The following is a 21,832-nucleotide window of genomic DNA, read 5'->3' as shown; positions in this document are numbered from 1 at the left end:
TCCAAGGGGTCGCGAAGAGTCAGACACAACTGAGTGATTTCACTTTCATTTTTCACTTTCATGCATTGGAGAAGGACATGGCAGCCCACTCCAGTATTCTTGCCTGGAGAATCCCAGGGACGGGGAGCCTGATGGGCTGCTGTCTATGGGGTTGCACAGAGTTGGACACGACTGAAGTGACTTAGCAGCAGCAACAGCAAACAAATTGAAAGGGCTTAGATGAAGATTTAGTTGGTAAAAAGAGCGAGACAGGTCCTTGGGGATCTATAATACTTTTGCATCATGTACTTTGAAACTCTTGTGTTACTAGATGCATAAACATATAATATTTTTATGCCTTCTAATTCATTGACATGTTAATCATTATGAAATGACCCTGTTTATCCCTGGTAGTACTCTTTTCTGCAAGTTATTGAAGGCAATGGTTTTTTGCTAATAAGGAAACATCTTTTTATTCTTTTGCATTAAAATATTAGATATTAAAATTTTCTTTCAATTTCCTAATTGTAAAAAAGCTATATAATTCTTTTCTATCTTGGATCTTACATATGTTTTAAATTGGGCACTTCGCTCAAAATTGCATACATAGTAAATTTCCAGAACCAGACATTTTGAAAGCGTGTTTTTATGCCAATTAAATTTAGTATAGCCACATTCAGAGCCATAGATACAACTTACCTTTTTTTTTTCCCTGTGTTGTAGGAATAGACTTTAAGATCAAAACAGTTGAATTACAAGGAAAGAAGATCAAGCTACAGATATGGTAAGTGATTCTAATTTACTTACTTTATGTAGTAGAATGCCAAGTTTCCTGAACATTAGTGAAATCCTTCCTTGTCAACTGTTTAATTCTAGGAGACTTCCCTTTCCAAGCCAGTAGTCAGGTGACCTTTCAGTGATGTTTATTTATTTATTTAATTAATTAATTTTATTTATTTTTAATATAAATTTATTTATTTTAATTGGAGGCTAATTACTTTACAATATTGTATTGGTTTTGCCATACATCAACATGAACCCGCCACAGGTATACATGTGTTCCCCATCCTGAACCCCCCTCCCACCTCAGTGATGTTTTAAAAAAAAATTATCATGGACTTTGGAGTCCATGAGAGCTGACTTGAGTGTTTTACCTTTTCCATTTATAGTATGAACTTGGGTAAGTTACATACCACTGTGAGGCCCTTATATCTTCACATGTAAAGTGGAGATAATATCATTTATCTTAAAAGATTGTTACAAGGATTACATGAAAAAAAAAATTAAAAAAAAAGGATTACATGAAGTAATCTGTATAATGCCATTAGCACAATACTTGGCTCTGCAGCACCATATAAAAATTAATATAATTTTTTTTTTTTTTTTTTTTTGTTTAGAGGGTCTTAAGCTAAAATATTTGTTTTCCTTAGTGTGTATAAATCTTTATAAGCTTTAGCATTATTTTCATTAGTTTGTAAAGGGTTTGACCCATTGAAGTATAAAAAAAATTCTTTAAATTTGCATTCAAGTATGTATCATAGACTTTAAAATTATAATATCTGTATTTTCAGTGACTATTAGGTGTTCACAATGACTTGTGAGATGTATATTATTCCTTCTCCCCCCCTCCCCAACGGTCTTACTGAGGTATAACTAGTATACAGTAAACCACCCACATTACAGTTTGATAAGCTTTGACATATGTATAAATCTGTGAAACCATCACCACAATCAAGATAACCAACATATCCATCACCTCAGGAGTTGCCTCAAACTTCTTAGTAATCTCTCCCTCCTGCCTATCCCTGGCTCCCAGGCAACCACTCTCTGCTTTCTGTCACTATAGACCAGTTTCCGTTTTCTAGTACTGTATACAAATGCAGTCATATAATGTGTTACCTTTCTTTGTCTTTTTTGAGAAGGAGGAGTCTGGCTTCTTAGCATAATTATTTTGAAAGCTATCAATGATTTTATGTGTAGCAGTAAGTTCATTGCTTTTTATTACTAAGTTGTATTCCATTGTTAAGACATACAACAACTTTATTCACCATAAAGCTGCTACAAATGCTTCCTTTTCTCTTGAATTACTCCTATTTTATAGATAAGGAGATGGAGGCATTTTGAAATAGTTTCAGAAAATAGTTTTGTGTGTGTGTGGTTTTTTTTTTATGAGTTTTTTTTTTATGAAAAACTATTTCAAAATAGTTTAAACAAAGGTCTTACAGGATGTTAATAGCAGAGCTGGGAGGCATTACATGCTCTGAACGTAAGGTTGGGAGTGACATTCTTAATCGCAGTACTGCCTCTTGTAAACAGTAGTTTGTCGATTGATTTTGTCACTCTTTCCAGTAACTGTCATTCTTCTTTCTTCATTGCCAGTCAACAGTTGTGTTAAATTTGAACTCATGTTATCTTTGGTAGTTGGGATTCCCTAGTGGCTCAGAGGGTAAAGCATCTGCCCTCAATGTGGGAGACCCAGGTTCCATACCTGGGTCGGGAAGATCCCCTGGAGAAGGAAATGACAACCCACTCCAGTACTCTTGCCTAGAAAATTCCATGGATGGAGGAGCCTGGTGGGCTCCATGGGGTCACATGGGGTGGGGTCCATGGGGTCACAAACAGTCGGACATGACTGAACAACTTCACTTGTTCACTATCTTTGGCAGTTACTGTAATTGGATCTATCATGGAATGGTTATGAGGATTAGTGGTCCATGTAAAGCACTTGGAGCAATCTTCAGTGCATAATTCAAGAAATCAGGTGTTATTATTTGGGGATCTCCCATGATGAGTTTAAAACCCTAAAAATAGTAACGTATTTAGAGGAACAAGCTAACAAAGGAAATTGCAAAGTCGTAGTTGGAGAGTTAGAAGGAGAATTAGGAGAGGACATTGTCTCAGAATCCAAAAGATAGTTTCAAAAGTTAGGCATAATTAGAAGCGGTATATGTCTAATCAGGATGTCTTCATTACCTGACCATGTAATTAGAAGTCCAGTCTTTGTAATATCTTTCAAATTTAATAAAAATGTTTTTAAAGATTAGAAAGCATTTCCTAAATTTAATAGTTCTCTGAAGCCCAGTCCACTTGATCATTGTTTTTTTGTTTTTTTTTTTTCTTTTCTTCTCTTTAGCTAGGAAATAACTCAGCAAATGAAATGTCTCATATATAATTTCATTATAATTGAAATGATCTCAAGGGAAAAGATGTCAGTTGTTTAGTATTCTGAATTTCAACCAGCCCCTCCCATCCTCCTTTATTTATTCTTAGCCTCAGGTCTTATTCAGACCATGTCCCTACAAAACATGTGTCTTTCAAGCCCTCTCTGAAGCTCTGCCACACTGATTGGCTCTCTTCTTAACTATACAGGGGATACAGTTAGTGTTTATGCTAATAATTTTCGAACTTGTTGACAATAGTTAAGATACATATTACACTGTGACTCAGTATGCGTGCGTGTATGTGAGTGTGTATGTAGCAGAAGCAGAGCCTGTGTGTGTGTTTCCTCATGCAGTGCATCAGACCTTTGCCCTGCTAAGTGTGCAGTTTCTCCTCTACACTGTGTCCTCCACAGACTTTCCCTTCTGTGTCTTGACTCGTGACTTTAAACATTTTCCCCTCCCCTCATCATTTTAGTCTCTAGCTTTTAGAAGTGTAACATATTAACTAATACTTGGTTTTAAAAAGAGCCTTCCTCAGAAGATGCTTTTTTGAAATAGTAAATCTTCCAGTATAGCTTTCAAGATTAATATAGAAAAGATTACTACTGTTTCTATAAGACTCAAGTATAGCACAGAAGTGATAACATTTATAATTTAGAGTTGTTTAATTTTTTACAAAATTTTAATAGAAACCGTTTCCTTCCAAACACTTTGGAAGGAAAATTTGCTGTAGTTTAGATTTTCATGTATACAGATGACTGCTTTTAATTTGAACTATCATTTGCTTATAAAGACCAGAAATGAGTTGACTGGTTAAAATTTGTGCTTAATATAAGAGGTTAGCATTATGCCAGCTGATTTTATTTCTTTGCTTGAGTTGATGTGCTTGTTAATATTCCAGGGAAGAAAAAAAAGTCTTGTAGCTCTAGGTTAAAAGATCTGGGATATGCACAGTGTTTCAGGAAGGCTTTTAGTGTGAAAAACCCCATTACTCATAATTTATAATGATTGTTCTAAAAATTCAAAAGGCTATTCTCAACTTAAATGCTTTGCTTCAAAATGCTGTGCTACAAAAAAGGCACAGTGATTTTTATCTCTCTTTAGTTTGAATGGATATATTCAGGTTCTTGTTTCGGTATGAAAAATTGTTCTATGATTGAATATTTGTTTTGGAAACTGTCTTTAGACTGTGCTACTAAAGCTGTGTCTTTTTTTCTTACTTGAGTGATCTTCACTTCTTGCTTTCTTTCCAGGAATCTTTCAGTTTAACTGTTGCATAAGGGTCTCACCTGTCCTGCACAAGTGTGTGGGCCTAAAATTAGCTTGTTTGGGCCCATAGAGAAGCAGCTGGGGCTTTTTAAGTCCTGGATCTCTAGAAAGTTTCTACTAAAGTATCTTTGACTCACTAAATTTTCCAGAGTAGTGAGGAAAACAGTTAGTGAGTTACTTCAAGTCTGCCTTTTTTCTCTCTCTTTTTCTTTTTTTCCCCTTTTTGTTAATTGTTGAGGGAGGGGAGGTGTCAGAAATGTTTGCCACTGTCAACATCTATATCTTGTACCAGCAACACATTTTAGCATCAACACAGTTACCAGAAACCAGTAGGATCATATTGTAGAGGAATTGACCATTTACCTACATGAAGTGTCAGATACATGGAAGTCATCTTTGAGTCTTCCCATTCCCTTAACCCCAGCTTTCAAGTTAGCAAGTCTTACTGATCCTATCTCTAAAATATGTCTGGAATCCCAATGCAGTTTGCTGTCTCCATTGCTATCCCTGGTCCTCCATTACCTCTTTGGACCATTGCAGTAGGCTTTTAATATTCTAACTAGTCCTTACTTCGCCTTTGCCTTCTTCCAGTACTTTTCCCAAGTAATGGCCTTGGTAACCTTTTTGAAATATAAATATGATCATGGTTGTCATTCCTTCCTCGATTTATAGCCATTTTGACTTTCCATTGTATTTCAAATGAAAACCGAAGTTCCAAATCCAAGTTCCTTTCCACAGTTTACAGAGGAGGCCCCTGCCCGTTGTTCCGACCTCATTTTTTGCTCCCTGTGTATATAGTCTCTACCCTCAGGTGATCTCCTTTCAGTTCCATGGACACAGCAAGCTTTTTTCTGGCCTTTGTACATACCTTAACCCACCCAACTGTAGCTAGACTAAGCATTCTGAAGTACCACTCCATTCCAGAGGCTTCTCATTTCAACATAAATAAATTTTAAAATTCCAGGTTCTGGCTACAGCCCCTTCTGACTTCATCTCTTACCAGTTCTGCTCCAGCCACTGTGGCCATTTTTTTCCTGTCTGCAGGAAACGTGTTCCCGTCTTCAGGCCCTTGTAATTCACCTGTTCCTTCTGCTTGGAATGCTTTTCATCAGATCTTTGTGATGCTGCTGTCGCTTGTTCAATCTCAGTTCATTGTTACCCTCTGAGAGAGGTCCTGCTTGATAACTAGCTAAAGCCACCCCAGTCCTTTAGGCTAGGGGTCCCCAATCCCCCTGACATCGATCTGTGGCCTGTTAGGAACTGGGCTGCCCAGCAAGAAGGGATCAGTGGGTGGTTGAGGAAGGGAAACTTCATCTGTATTTACAGCTGCTCCCCATCACTTGCATCCTGAGCTCTGTCTCCTGTCAGATCAGTGACGGCATTAGGTTCTCATAGGAGCACAGATCCTACTGTGAAAGGCACATGTGAGGGATATAGGTTCCCTGCTCCTTACGAGAATCATCCCCAAACCAATCCCACTCCACCTCACCCCCAGTCCATGGAAAAATTGTCTTCCAGGAAACCTGTCCCTGATTCCGAAAAAGGTTGGTGGCCGCTGCTTTAGGCATGATCACGCTTATCTTAGTTTATCTTTATCATGGTATTTTTTAGTATCTAAATTTACCACATTTAAAAAATGTGTTCATTCTTATTCCCCCCACTAGAATATCAGCTTTTTGAAGGTAGGGATCCCGTCTGTCTGATTTGTGGCTATATAACCACTCCCTACAACAGAGCCTAGCAGATACAGATGCTGAATATGTATTTGTTGACTGAGTAACTGATTGATTTCTGTTCATACTTTTCACTCAACCTTCAGCATCACCTCTAGAGAGAGGATTGCCCTGATTATACTATCTAGATTTCTTCCTCCCTCCCGTTTATGTCATTCTTGATCGTTCCACCGTTTACCTTGTTAGCATTTGTCACAATTTGGGATCATATGTATTACTTGTTCCTTTCCCCCACTGGAATGTAATCTCTGCAAGGGCAGTTATCAGGCTTTGTTTGACTTTTGACCCTTTTTGGAAGATGAAGATGAGCATAATTTCAACTCATGGTATTTTCGGTGTAGAGAAGTTGCGTATCAGTGAGGAAATCCAAATCTTGTTAAAATAAAACTCAGTGTGGACTTTGCTGGTGGACCAGTGGTAAAGAATCCATGGTCTGGGAAGATCTCACATGCTTTGGGCAACTAAGCCCATGCACCACAACTATTGAGCCTGTGGTCTAGAGCCTGGGAACCCCAACAAGAGAAACCACTGCAGTGAGAAGCGTGTGCACAATTAGAGAGTAGTCCCCGCTCGCCACAACTAAAGAAAGCTGATGCACAGCAATAAAGACCCAGCACAGTTGTAAATAGGTAAAAAATTTTTTGAAAAAAACCTCAATGTGAGAAATTTAGCATCTTAATTTTTAAAGTAAAGAATAGCTTCATTATGTTACCAAAAACATAAAGTCATGAAATTTGAAGTCTCTGCTTTGCAGAGCAGGTTGATTTTGTCTCTGGGCTGTTCTAGTGCTGTTAGTGCCATACTGAAAATAACTGTCATAATAGCATCCAGAGTACACAGCTTCCTTGACCCTACGTGTGGGTCTAAACTATTAAGGAAATACGCTATTTTCGTTCTAGGAAAGTATCACTCCATTCATTATGTGTCAGTGGGAAAAAATAGGGATTTATAACAGTCTCTTAGCTGTGCACCTGTTATTTTATGTAAGGGAAATTCTATTGCCATTGATTAATAAGTTCAGAAGCCTAATTATACTACACAGGCAGAGAAGAAAAAAATTTTAATAGAGGAAAACTGAGTGGTTTTTGAAAACAGGCTTAAAAAAAACCTGTCATATGGGACATAAAAAGATAATGTGAACATGCACAATGTGTGATTGCTCTTCAGATAAGAAACACCTGCTTTTGGTGATTGGAGTCAACCAGTCTTTAGACCTGGGTGTATGTGTATATGTAAACCTAAAAATAATTTGACTGTGAATTAGCAGCTGTGGCTGTTTGTTCCTCTAGGCTGCTGCTGCTGCTAAGTCGCTTCAGTCGTGTCCGGCTCTGTGCGACCCCATAGACGGCAGCCCAGCAGGCTCCCCTGTCACTGGGATTCTCCAGGCAAGAGTCCTGGAGTGGGGTGCCATTGCTTTCTCCGGTTCCTCTGGGCAAAGGGTCACAATTAGCCTAGAGGTAGTGAGACAGGGACTATCTAGTTTGAAATAAGTTGTTGATTGCCTTAACAGTTGTTAGGCCTGATATTAGGATCCAGGAAAAGGATAATTTTAAAAGACTTGGCAAGGAGAGCATATAAAAAAGAAGGAAGATAGGATGGAAGAAGTTTTGGAAAATGGAAGAGACAAAAATCAGAGAACAGATGGAATAGTATGCCATTAATCAAAACAAAAACTCTGAACCTGAATAATGAGTATCTTTTTGGAGGGGACATTAATATTTCAGTATCTTTTATATTAGTATTTCATAACTAAGCAGGATTATAACATAAAATTTCCTCTCTAGGTGCCACTGATTTAGATTTAGCTCAGTAGTTTTGACATAATATGGAGGTAATGGAGATAAAAAATTGTGGCATAAGAATGTATATAAATACATAAATACAGATTCTTATGTGTATAGTCCCTTAGTAGTCTAACCTAATTCTAGGATACAACATAGAAGAACTGATTGCATGTCTATTCGATGGTTTTCTTAAATGATATATAATTTATTTGTTTTGATTACATTACATTTTGGGGGCAGTTTTTTTGATAAATACTGTGTATTCTACAGTGAACAAGACAAATCTCTGATGGGACCTACCTTTTAGAGGTCATGGGAGGCAGTAAATAAATCTATAATAAGTGCTTTGCAGAGAAGTGAAGTAAAGTAAGGAGATGGAATGGAGAGATATTGGAAGACTATTTAAATTGGAGGACAGAGAAGACTTCTGATAAGGTGATGGTTAAAATGCAAAGATGAGGTGTCAGCCATGTATGTTTGCCCTTGTGAGCATAGCCAGTACAGAAGCTGTCAGGTGAGACCAAGCTTGTGAATTTGGGGACATGAAAAAACGTGGCTCAAGCTCTCAGGGAAAAAGAGTGCCTCAGAATTTGAGGGGCTGGTGAAAAGTGCAAATTCTGTTAACACTTTGTAAACTTCAGGGCAAGGGTTTTGGAATTGGTTGTGGTTATAATGAATTGTCATTGGTATGTTTAGTTTGTATTTTAAACTGTCATGTTTTCCACTTGTTTTGTAATGACTTTGAAGCATAATTCACATACAGTTCACCCATTTAAAATGTAAAGTTAGTTTTTTAGTAATTTTCCAAGGTATATTCACCATCATCACAATTTTAGAACGTTTTTATACTTCTAGAAAGAAACCCATACCTTTTAGCAGCCTCTTCCCATCCTATCCAAACCATCTTCAGTTGGGGCAATCACTAATCTCTGTAGACTTTCCTATTCTGCATGTTTCATTTAAGTGAGATTAATTAATCGAAACTATATCATATGTTTAAATGCAAAACTATGAGACTTTGAGAAGAAAACATAGAAGAAAATCTTTGGGAACTAAGATTAGGTGAAGAGTAGATACAACACTATAAATCGCAATCCATAAAGATTTAAAAATTAATAAATTGGACTTCAACAAAATTAAAAATTTTTGGTCTACCAAAGACCCTGTCAAAAGAATGAAAAAACTAGTTATAGACCTGGAAAAAATAATTCTAAATCAAATACCTGACAAAGAACTTTTATGTAAAAAGAACTTTCAACACTCAGTAGTTTAAAAAGAAGAAAGAAATAGGCAAACCATCCAATTAGAAGACACAGAAAAGACACAAACAGACATTTTACTGGAAAGGATATATGGATGACAGTTAATAACATGAAAAAATGTATAACATCGATTAGTCATCAGTTCAGTTCAGCTGCTCAGTCATGTCCTACTCTTCGCAACCCCATGGACTGCAGCACACCAGGCTTCCCTGTCCATCACCAACTCCCAGAGCTTACTCAGTCTTATGTCCATCGAGTCGGTGATGCCATTCAACCATCTCATCCTCTGTCGTCCCCTTCTCCTCCCGCCTTCAACCATTCCTAGCATCAGGGTCTTTTCGAATGAGTCAGTTTTTTGCATCAGGTGGCCAAAGTATTGGAGTTTCAGCTTCAGCCTCAGTCCTTCCAATGAGTATTCAGGATTCATTTCCTTTAGGATTGACTGGTTGGATAGAGAAATACAAATTAAATTGATGATATCACTGCATGCCCTATTAGAACAACTAAAATAAAATATAGTGAGATCACCAAATGCTGAAGAAGATGCAAAGAAATAGGTCTCCTGCATTGTTAGTGGGAATGTAAAGTAGCACAGCCACTTTAGAAAAGTTTGGCAGTTTCTTATAAAGTTAAACCTATCCTTATCATTTGACTCAGCAGTAATATTCCTGGATGTTCATCCCAGAGAAATGAACTTATGAACTTACAAATCAATATTTGTATCAACTTTATTTGTAATAGCCCAAAACTAGAACAACCCAAATGTCCTTCCATGGGCAAGTGATTAAACAAATTGTGATACTTCCGTACAATGGAATACTACCCAGTAATAAAATGAAACAGACTAGTATTACATGCAGCAACTTGGATAAATCTCAAGGGCATTATGCTGGAAAAAGTAAATAACCATTTGAAAAAGTTGCATTCAAACCAACACAACATTGTAATTTTCTTCTGATTTAAAAAAACATACCAAGAAGATTGTTTTATATGACATTCTAGAAATGGCAGAATTATAGAAAATAGAAAACAAATTATTGGCCAGGGTATAGGGGCTGTAGGAAGTGGAAGAGTGAATGATAGAACAGTTTCTGCTTTCTTTGTGGTAGTAACTACAAAATCTATATGCCGTGAAATTGCAGAGAACAGTGCATGTATGTGCATACACAAGTGCATATAAAAAAGTAAACTCTAAGGTCTATAGATTGTACAAGTGTCAATTTGTACTATGATGTAAGATGTTACCATTTGGGAAAGCTGGATGAAGACTATACAGGACCTGTTTGTACTGTTTTCTGAAATATCCTGTGAGGCTATAGTTATATTAAAACAAAACTTAAAAAAAAGTTTGCTGAGAAGGGAAACCGAAATGCAGTGTTAGTTGGAGGGGTGTGGAATTGGAAGTGAGGCTTTTTTGTTTGTTTGAAGTTTGCTTTTTTAAGAAAGGATAAGGGGAGACCTTAACATGTATATATGTTAATTATAATCCATAAAAAGAATAAATTGGTGATGCAAATGAGGGAAAAATTACAGGAACAGAATTTCTTAAATCTTTGATTTGAAGGCATTGAAAAATACCACTATTTACATATTTTTGTCTTGTTATTTATAAATGAGGTTATCTATACAACTTTTGTAAATGATTCCAAAGATAAATATGGCTCTAATACGGGTATTCCTTTAATGTTCTAAAAATTCTACATTCTTTGGTATTACATTTTAGAACTAGATCACTAAATAAATGGAATTCCTACAGATTTTACACTTGGCTGGTATTCATTTTTAAGTAACTTTAAGAATTTTATGTGTCACTTTATACTGTTTTCCCTTTCAGATTTTCATCCAGTATTGGTAGGTTTTTAATTTCCTTAGACTAGTCAGTATTTATACGTATATATGTTTAGGAATAACCTTGTTTACTATTTAAGAGTTAAGTGGTGGTTCGCTTGTGTTTTGTGTCACATAGTGGATTTTAATCTCTATTTTTACTAAACTAGTTACTGTTTTGCCCTTCAGCTAGAACATGGTAATATCAAAATGCTCAGTACAAATTATTGGCTGTTTATTTCAGGGATACAGCAGGCCAGGAGCGATTTCACACCATCACAACCTCCTACTACAGAGGAGCAATGGGTATCATGCTAGTATATGACATCACCAATGGTAAAAGCTTTGAAAACATCAGCAAGTGGCTTAGAAACATAGATGAGGTAAGACCTAGAAATTGTATAAACTTTACATAAACACACATTTGTGTTCTTGGTTAAGAAGAATAAATATCCCTGTTGATCTTTAGGATATAGTGTTTGCTATCATTATTGTTGAGTATTTTTATTTGTTTTATGGTAATGTTATTTTTTGCCTACCCTTTTCTTAAAATTTTGGGCAGATCTGTTTTGAACCCCATCAAGGGGTTAACAAATTACCCAAAAACTCTATACAGCCATATTATAAGATGGCCCCAGATGGAAGCTACCAGTGGTTTTACAGACTTATCTAAGTGAATTCTTTCTTGGTGAATTTTTTTTTTGAATGAATGAATTACATTTTCAGTAGTAATTTTTAAAACATATTTTTGGAAATTGCTTGGTGATCCAGGGTTAGGACTTGGCACGTTCACTGTCACGGTCCAGATTTAATCCCTTGTCAGGGAATGAAGATCCCACAAATGTGCGGTACAGCCAAAAATAAGTCAGTAAGTATTTTTAAGTTATGGAAGTACCATATCCCTTTTAGATGTTTTGAAAGATATAGATTACTAATAAGATAAAAACCTAACCAAGCTGTATCATTTCATGTGAAGATGTCAGTTTTTTTTATGTTAATCTATATTTATTTTTGTAATATAAATGATATATTGTGTGTCTGCATGCACACACACACACACACACACACACACACACACACACACACGTATGGAGGGGTAATAAAATTTTTAACCATGCAGTTATCATCCCAGCAGATTGCTAATGAGACTATTCCGTATATGACACAAATCTCTTCCCTAGTAACAACAGTGGTAGTGGCGGTTTAGTCACTAAGTTGTGTCCAACTTGGAATCCATAGACAGTAACTCTCCAGGCTCCTCTGTCCATGAGATTTTACAGGCAAAGAGTACTGGAGTGGATTGCCATTTCCGTCTCCAGGGAAGATGTCAGTTTTTACACAGTGAAGTTGTATGTTGAAGCATGTTTGTTTTCTGTGCTACAGCGTGGGTAGCTTTTTGTTGGAATTATTTTCATGTCTTGTTGCTGTCTTCTGTGCTTTGAATTCTATCAAGACTGACTCTTGGGAAATCCCTGGCAGTCCAGTGGTTAGGACTTCTCATTTCCACTGCAGGGGCTCAGGTTCCATCCCTGGTTGGGGAGCTAAGATCCCATCACGGCAAAAGGGAAAAAAAAAAAAAAAAAGACTACCTCTGTAAAGCAAGTTTTGGCTGGAAACATAAAAACAAAGTCTTTAATCCAATATTGGACCCAAGGTGATAATACTTCAGTGGTTCAGTTTGTCACTCAGTCATGTCCTGCTCTTTGCGACCCCATGGACTACAGCACGCCAGGCTTCCCTGTCCATCACCAATTCCTGGAGCTTACTCAGACTCATGTCCATAGAATCCGTGATGCCATCCAACCATCTCATCTTTTTTCGTCCCCTTCCCCTCCCACCTTCAGTCTTGCCCACCATCAGGGTCTTTTCCAGTGAGTCAGTTCTTCACATCAGGTGGCCAAAATATTGGCGTTTCAGCTTTAGCATCAGTCCTTCCAATGAATATTCAGGACTGATTTCTTTTAGGATAGACTGACTGGATCTCCTTATAGTCCAAGGGACTCTCAAGAGTCTTCTCCAACACCACAGTTCAAAAGCATCATCAATTCTTGGGCGCTCAGCTTTCTTTATAGTCCAACTCCATCCATACATGACTACTGGGAAAACCATAGCCTTGATTAGACGGACCTTTGTCAGCAAAGTCATGTCTCTGCTTTTTAATATGCTGTCTAGGTTGGTCATAACTTTTCTTCCAAGGAGCAAGCGTCTTTTAATTTCATGGCTGCTGTCACCATCTGCAGCGATTTTGGAGCCCCCCAAAATAAAGTCAGCCACTGTTTCCCTGTTTATTTGCCATGAAATGGTGGGACCGGATGTCATGATCTTAGTTTTCTGAATGTTGAGTTTTAAGCCATCTTTTTCACTCTCCTCTTGCACTTTCATCAAGAGGCTCTTTAATTCTTCTACACTTTCTGCCATAAGGGTGGTATCATCTGCATATCTGAGGTTATTGATGTTTCTCCCAGTGATCTTGATTCCAGCTTGTACTTCATCCAGCCCAACATTTCTCATGATGTACTCTGCATATAAGTTAAATAAGTAGGGTGACAATATACAGCCTTGATATACTCCTTTCCTGATTTCAGTTTCCCAATTTCAGTCACCTTTTTCATTGCTATAAGAAGTCGGTTGGTATTTAGTAATCCATTAATGACTTGCCTGGAAAATCCCATGGATGGAGGAGCCTGGTGGGCTGCAGTCCATGGAGTCGCTAAGAGTCGGACACGACTGAGCGACTTCACTTTCTCTTTTCACTTTCATGCATTGGAGAAGGAAATGGCAACCCACTCCAGTGTTCTTGCCTGAAGAATCCCAGGGACGGGGGAGCCTGGTGTGCTGCCATCTCTGGGGTCACACAGAGTTAGACACGACTGAAGTGACTTAGCATAGCATAGCATAATGACATAGATTTTGAAATTTAAAAAAAGGCTTCATTTTTAAGTTTCTTTTGTGGACGGTGACTGCAGCCATGAAATCAGAAGACAGTTGCTTCTTGGCAAAAAAGCAGTGAGTAACCTAGACAGTGTGTTGAAAAGCAGAGACATTACTCTACCAACAAAGGTCCATATAGTAAAGGCTATGGTCTTCCCAGTGGTCACTACGATTGTGAGAGCTGGACCTTAAAGAAGGCAGAATGCCAAAGAATTGATGCCTTCCAACTGTGGTGCTGGAGAAGACTCCTGAAAGTCCCTTGGAGAGCAAGGAGATCAAACCATTCAGTCTTAAGGGAGATCAACCCTGAATATTCACTGGAAGGACTGATGCTGAAGCTGAAGCTCCACTATTTTGGTCATCTGATGTGAACAGACAACTCATTGGAAAAGTCCCTGATGCTGGGAAAGATCAAGGGCAGAAGGAGAAGAGGGCATCAGAGGATGAGATGGCTGGACGGCATCACTAATGCAATGAGCATGAACTTGGGCAAACTCTGGAAGATGGTGAGGGACAAGGAGGCCTGGCATGCTGCCGTCCATGGGTTGCAGAGTCAGATACAACTGCGTGACTGCTCAACAACAACAAAAGCCTTTATTTCATAGTTGAGCCAAGAAGTATGTGTAGTAAGAGCAATTTATATAGAGAGATTATGCATTGTTGTTCCAACAACAACTGATTTTCTAATTCTGTGACATCACGTAGATATCCTACAATTTAATCCTATTTTGACACTTTAACTACCCAGTCTCAATGTCACTGTCAGCCAAATGACAAGGCAACCCATGGGATGTGAAAAATACCTCACATCATCCATCTCTGGCCTAATGTACCCTTCCCTGAATATCCCTATAGCCACATTATCATGTGCTCTGAACACAAACAGTTTTTAATTTTGATGAAGTGCAGTTATTTTTTTCTCTTTTGTTGCCTATGCTTTTGGTGTCATATCTGAGAAATCACTGCCAAATCCAAGGTCATAAAACTTCTCCCCTATATTTTCTTCTAAGAGTTCAATAGTTTTAGATCTTGGATCCATTTTTTAGTTCATTTTTGGGTATAAATTAAAGATCCAGCTTCATTCTTGTACATATTGATATGTGTTATTTCTAACACTGTTTCTTGAGAAGACTGTCTTTTCCCCCATTGAATGATCTTGGCACTCTTGTCAAAAATCATTTGATGGTGTACACAAGAGTTCATTTCTGGTCTCTCTGTTGTGTTCCTTTGCCCATGTCTGTTATACCAGAAGCATACTGTTGTGATTACTGCAGCTTTGTAGTAAGGTTTGAAATAAGGAAATAAGTATGAATCTTGCAACTTTATACTACTTTTCAGGATTGTTTTGGCTGTTCAGGATCCTTTGAAATTCCACTTGAATTTTAGGATGGATTTTTTATTTGTGCAAAAGGTGTCATTAGGATTTCAATGGAGCAGCATTTGTTTTTGTCTGATTTCTGTGCATGGGCTCCCCTAGCATTGTGACTTTTTGAAACTTTATGAGCTGTATAGAATTCTTAATTAAGGCTTCTTGTAGGGCCATATATACGTTATCTAAGTCATGATCCAGCTCAGATTTACATTATGTATAGGAAGTTCTATATGTTCTCTTCTGCGTATTTATATACGTCCTCTGTTGTTGAGAATGTTTCTAGAAAGTAGACAGCCTCCTATGGGGAAAGTAATAATTTGACCAAGAATATGTCTTAGAAATTATATGTATCTTTCTAGGTTAAATTACCTAGAGTTTGTGTTGTCTTTTAGCATGTGGTTTTGAGATCACTGGGCTTTCCTGGTGGTTCAGATGGTAAAGAATCTGCCTGAAATATGGGAGACCTGGGTTCAGTCCCTGGGTCAGGAAGATCTCCTGGAGAAGGGAATGGCTGCCCATTCCAGTATTCTTGCCTGGAGAACTCCATGGACAGAGAAGCCCTGCAAGCTACAGTCCATGGGGTCGCAAAGAGTCACATGACTGAGCGATGAGATCACTGCTTTAAAACTTTCAGACTATAGAAATGGCACCATAAAGTGAGAAAAATAAAGTCATTTTTGTTAAGCCACAGTTTCATGATAGTGTGTGAACTAAACTTTTATTTCATTTTAGCATGCCAATGAAGATGTGGAAAGGATGTTACTAGGAAACAAGTGTGATATGGATGATAAAAGAGTTGTACCTAAAGGAAAAGGAGAACAGGTAAAAAGCTCTGAGTGAGACAGCTTTGTGAAGATGATGTTGCATTTGTTTTTACAATGAGGTAATGGAATGCTATTCATATCCTTTAAAAAAACGCTGTTGAAAATGATAGCTTATCATTGGAGTGGATTTTTTATTTGTTTTTTAAGGAGTTTGAACCCATTAAAATAATCTGTTCATTTTAGATAACCTAGTTGAGACTGCTACCTTCAGAATAATATTACTGTTTCCTTTAGGAAGCTGAAGTCATCAGGTGATAACCTATACTTGATAATTTTGTGGTATTTTGTTTCTTTTTTAGATTGCAAGAGAGCATGGTATTAGATTTTTTGAGACTAGTGCAAAAGCAAATATAAACATCGAAAAGGCATTTCTCACATTAGCTGAAGATATCCTTCGAAAGGTAAATTTCTTTCTTTTCTGTTTTTTTACTGCTAAGGTGTCAGGTGTCAACAGTTGAACATTTTCCTGTTTTCTAAAGTACTAGATTTACATACAAAAATTGGATTTGAGTACATTTGGATGGGTACATTTACCCATCACCAGTATCTAATCCTCCAGAGAGAAGAAAGGAGCAGAGAGCAGTATAGAAATCTCAGTCTCTAATTCCCAATTTCATATTCCTTTTTCCAGCTTTTTGTTTGGTCCATGGTCTTGTGGCTCTTTTTGATTAATTTCTCTTATATAACCTTTGCCTTCTTATAGTTTTTTAAAATTCAAGAGGTGAATCTATTCTGTACTTAATTGCTACAGAATCCCTATTCTTTTATATAGTCATTTCTCAGATGTGGCAGTGAGGGGGATGTATATACTATATAATGAATAGAGTAAGTCTATACCCAAATTGAAAGCAGGAGGAGAAGGGGACAACAGAGGATGAGGTTTTTGGATGGCATAACTGACTTGATGGACATGAGTTTGAGCAAGCTCTGGGACTTGGTGATGAACAGGGAAGCCTGGCGTACTGCAATTCATGGGGTTGCAAAGAGTCAGACACGACTGAGTAACTGAACTGAACTGATAACCAAATTTCATTTACCCAATCATTTCAACCTGTGAGTTTAAAAAGAAAATGCTGAAAATTGATCTCAAGGAATTCATTTTACCTCACGGTTAGTTTCTGGGTTTAATTTGTGAATTGCATAGGTTGCCAGTACAAATGACTTGTAGCAAAATTGGGAAATCAGATATTCATCAGTTCAGTTCAGTTGCTCAGTCGTGTCCTACTCTTTGTGACCCCATGAATCGCAGCACGCCAGGCCTCCCTGTCCATCGCCAACTCCCAGAGTTCACTCAGACTCACGTCCATCGAGTCAGTGATGCCATCCAGCCATCTCATCCTCTCTCGTCCCCTTCTCCTCCTGCCCCCAATCCCTCCCAGCATCAAGGTCTTTTCCAATGAGTCAACTCTTCGCATGAGGTGGCCAAAGTACTGCAGTTTCAGCTTTAGCATCATTCCTTCCAAAGAAATCCCTGGGCTGATCTCCTTCAGAATGGACTGGTTGGATCTCCTTGCAGTCCAAGGGACTCTCAAGAGTCTTCTCCAACACCACAGTTCAAAAGCATCAATTCTTCGGCGCTCAGCCTTCTTCACAGTCCAACTCTCACATCCATACATGACCACAGGAAAAACCATAGCCTTGACTAGACGGACCTTTGTTGGCAAAGTAATGTCTCTGCTTTTCAATATGCTATCTAGGTTGGTCTTAACTTTCCTTCCAAGGAGATAGTCATATTTTCCCTCAAATGACTAGGTAAAATACACAGGTTTGATATGAGTCCTGAATTCTCTGTTAGTCTTCCGGTATATTTAAATGTACGTAAAATAGAGAAAATCTGATACAGTCCTGAAGGAGAAGCAAACATTATATAGGAGAAAAGGAGAAAATTTAATTGCTTCTGGTAACCTTTCTGTTTTTATACTTGAAATACCAATATCTGCCCCCACCCCAGATAAAATCATTCATAAATCCACCACCTAAGGGTTGCTACTGTTAAAATTTTGGCATCTCTTATTTTGATCTTTTCCTATATTGGCCTTTAACATGAATTATTCAACTTTGCATTCTGCCCCACTGTATTTCCTTCATTTAATGTTAGTATATCATCATAAAATTGCCTTTTTAAAACAACGCTATGGTAATACAAGCTCCAGTCTCAAAAGGCAAGTAAAATGAAACAGAAAAGGGCTATTTCACCTCTCTGAAGTTAGACATGATACAGCGTTAGTTTCATCATATGCATGAAATATGCATATGCACGGGTTTGTTTTTTTTTAAGTACTAAGTACTCAGGGCTCAGATCTAAGAGATAACATACCACTCATCACAAGAGGTAGGGTGGAGCAGATTTCAGAAGCTCAACAAAGGGAAGCCAGGAGGCCTGTGGACATTTCACAGTTGGAAGAAGACAAAATGAAGGTCAAAAACAAAGCTTCCATTTCTTTACTTTGTGTGGAGGAGAAAACGTATCTCATGTGACTGTAATTGCATTTTGTTACATAAATTAACATTTATGGGAATACTTCTGTTGAATCTTGGTGTATCCATGGCAGTGTTTTTCACGGGTTGCTCTCCTTGTGTGTTTGTTGCAGACCCCTGTAAAAGAGCCCAACAGTGAAAACGTAGATATCAGCAGTGGAGGAGGTGTGACAGGCTGGAAGAGCAAATGTTGCTGAGCGCTCTGCTGTTCCATCAGTTGCCATCCACCACCCTGTTTTCTCTTCTTGCTGCAAAATAAACCACTCTGTCCCATTTTTAACTCTTAAACAGATATTTTCGTTCCTCATCTTAACTCTCTAGTCCACCTGTTTTATTTGTTGTTTCATCTGTGACTGCTTGCTGACTTTATAATTTTCCTCAAACAAAAAATGTATAGAAGAATCATGTCTGTGAGTTCATTTTTAAATGTACTTGCTCAGCTCACCACTGCATTTCAGTTGTATTATAGTCCAATTCTTATCAACATTAAAACCTATAGCAATCATTTCAACTCTATTCTGCAAACTGTATAAGAATAAAAGTTAGAATTAACAATTTTATTTTGTACAACAGTGGAATTTTCTGTCATGGATAAATGTGCTTGAGTCCCTATAATCTATAGACATGTGATAGCAAAAGAAAAAAGCCAGGAAAACATTCATTTTCGCCTTGAATATGTAAATGGGATTAATTTTGTCCTGTGCCTTATGTGGAAAGGAACTTCTTTGGTTTTTCCTTTTTTTTTTTGTTTTGTTTTGGTGGAAGCATGTGCAGGAGACATATCATCGAAACATAAAGCATTAAAATGTTTGTGGTTTGCTTGGCTGTACTTTTCAAAGTAGTTAATTGAGGACAAAGGATAATACAGAAATGATCGCTTTGGTTTGCTGAGTCTCATTTTAAGTGGCCTCGATATTTAAAACTATTCCTGCCACCAATTCTTTTCCTTGGCCACTTTTTCCTCGTGTCTCTTCCTGCATGCTGCTTTATTTGCTTCTTCCCCACCACCCTGTGGTATGAGTTATTTAAAAATGAAAGGGGTAAACTAGTGGGTTTGTGGAGTTTAACATAAAGCACTGATTTAACTTGCTAAGTAAACTGAAAGATAAATCCTGACTGCCTACTATCCAATGTCAGTTAACCGCGTCCTCGCCTTCATTTTCTCAGTCCCCTAAAGCTTCTGTCCCGGATTCCTTCATTTGCTCTTGACTTCACGTTGCTCTTCTCTTCTCCCGCTTTGTTCCCTTCCTGTCTCTCTCCATTGAGTTTATGAAATGGAAGAGTTAATTGCATGCACTAGTGTTTGGAGGGTGTTGTGGTTTGTCTTTCTAACTAAGTGTATAGCCTATTCACTTTCCTAGAATAAATATCTTAACCTAAATTTGAATAGTCTCCATTTTGGCAACTCCTCTAGCAGTTTGGTAGCCCAAAATTGTTTTAAAAAGGTGGGAAGGAGGAGTGAAATTTATTAACACGTTTGCCAAATATATTGAGATTTGGCCTATGAAGAACACTTTTTCAGTGTTAAGTTGTCTTTACCTTAAGATTTAGAAGTACTTTAGGCTGTTACTGATATTAAGTCCTGTCTTCACATCCCTTTGGGAAACTTGTATTACCCTGGGTTTGAAAAAAAAGAACAACAAAGGCTTTTCATGTAAAGATAAGAAACTCTAGGCTCTCTCTTGCCCTGCCATTTTTTCCCCTTCATTTTTCTAGTTTTGCTTTACTGCTTATCATTAGGGTAGGGTAAGTTAAGTTTGCTATGCTGCTAGCATCCTAAGATGATACCTTTGTTGAAATAATTGTGAATAGCATGATTCATTTCTAGCAGAGGCTGAGTTTAGGACAGCAGCTTCCATTGAAAAGTCTTTCTGTGTCGTGGATAGCATTTTAATGACCTCTTGGCTCACGTAAACAACACAGGGACATATCTGCTGTGAACATGAATTTTCAGATAGTGCCCTAAAAGTGATTTTATATGCCTCTCTGGTGGTTGTTGTTAGGTTTCCCCCTCACTTGACTTTATCATTGTTTACTACTAGTAAAAGCAGCATTGCCAAATAATCCTAATTTTCCACTAAAAGTAATAATGAAATGATGTTAAGCTTCTCAAAAGTTTTAGGTTAAACCCATTGTTAGATTAATTTTTAATGTGTTTGTTTTTTTTATCTGGAATGTGGCAGTAGCTTTTTTACTTTTAACCCTCTTTAATCCTTACTCAATTCAGTGACTTAAGGTTTGAGAGCTAAACACTGGGATTTTTGGGTAACAGACTGACAGTTTTGTTGTTTGCAATAAATTATAATCGGCATTGTACATAGAAAGGATATGGCTACCTTTTGTTAAATCTGCACTTTCTAAATATCAAAAAAAAAAAAAAGGGAAATGGAGTATAAATCAATTTTTGTATAACCTGTTTGAAACCTGAGTTTTATTTGCTTAATAATAGGGCTTTGCCCCTTTTTCTGTAAGTCTCTTGGGATCCTGTGTAGAAGCTGTTCTCATTAAACACCAAACAGTTAAGTCCATTCTCTGGTACTAGCTACAAATTCGGTTTCATATTCTACTTAACAATTTAAATAAACTGAAATATTTCTAGATGGTCTACTTATGTTCATATAAAAACAAAACTTGATTTCCAACTGCGTGACTTGGTTTTCATTTATTTATGGAGTCTAAGATGGAAGATTCCTTCTGAAAATAGTGCAATAGCAAACTGGATATTAGGGGAACAGAAATAGAGGGGAGTAACTTTTCAACTAGGGAAAGCTGGGAAGGCAATCTCAAGAGCTGTTGTTGGAAGAAACTGCATTTTAAAAGCAGCATCATGCTGGCGTCGAGAGAGCACACACGACTGTAGTCACTTGCCAGCCCACACTACTAGAATGTGCCAGCCACAACTGAACTCAGCTGGTTACTCGGGGGCACCAAGGTAAGGCTACCACGCTGGGGAGAAATTCTTGTTTTAGCAGTGACTATCCTCTTACCTGAAACATGTAAAGTGTTTCCCACTTACTTTGTGAACCATAAGAAGCAACTTTGGCTTTCTTTATATGTAGTATTGGTGAAAGAAAGGTTTGATCCTGTGTTGAGGCCTTATTAGTCAATAAATAAAGGTACACGTTTGTTGACAAGATTACCTCTGCTAGACAGACATAGCAGAGGTTTTCTTATAACTAGTTTTTGGAAGGATCACCTAGAGTGATTTTAAA

The 21,832-nt window shown here is 37.6% G+C and overlaps 1 protein-coding gene across 1 annotated transcript in view; it reads left to right on the top strand.

The window, feature by feature from the left end:
- Window positions 1-21,218, top strand: part of RAB10 (RAB10, member RAS oncogene family) — a 63,286-nt gene extending 42,068 nt beyond the window's left edge. The window contains exons 2-6 of the mRNA XM_006046226.4: window positions 703-763; window positions 11,260-11,398; window positions 16,051-16,140; window positions 16,442-16,543; window positions 18,734-21,218. Coding sequence (XP_006046288.2) covers window positions 703-763; window positions 11,260-11,398; window positions 16,051-16,140; window positions 16,442-16,543; window positions 18,734-18,817 — 476 coding nt within the window. The 3' untranslated portion in view covers window positions 18,818-21,218. The remainder of the gene's footprint in view (window positions 1-702; window positions 764-11,259; window positions 11,399-16,050; window positions 16,141-16,441; window positions 16,544-18,733) is intronic.
- The last annotated feature ends 614 nt before the right edge of the window (window positions 21,219-21,832 follow it).

The sequence above is a fragment of the Bubalus bubalis genome, chromosome 12, assembly GCF_019923935.1.
Source record: "Bubalus bubalis isolate 160015118507 breed Murrah chromosome 12, NDDB_SH_1, whole genome shotgun sequence".
Classification (NCBI taxonomy): domain Eukaryota; kingdom Metazoa; phylum Chordata; class Mammalia; order Artiodactyla; family Bovidae; genus Bubalus; species Bubalus bubalis.
This window is presented reverse-complemented; position numbering and strand designations above follow the sequence as displayed.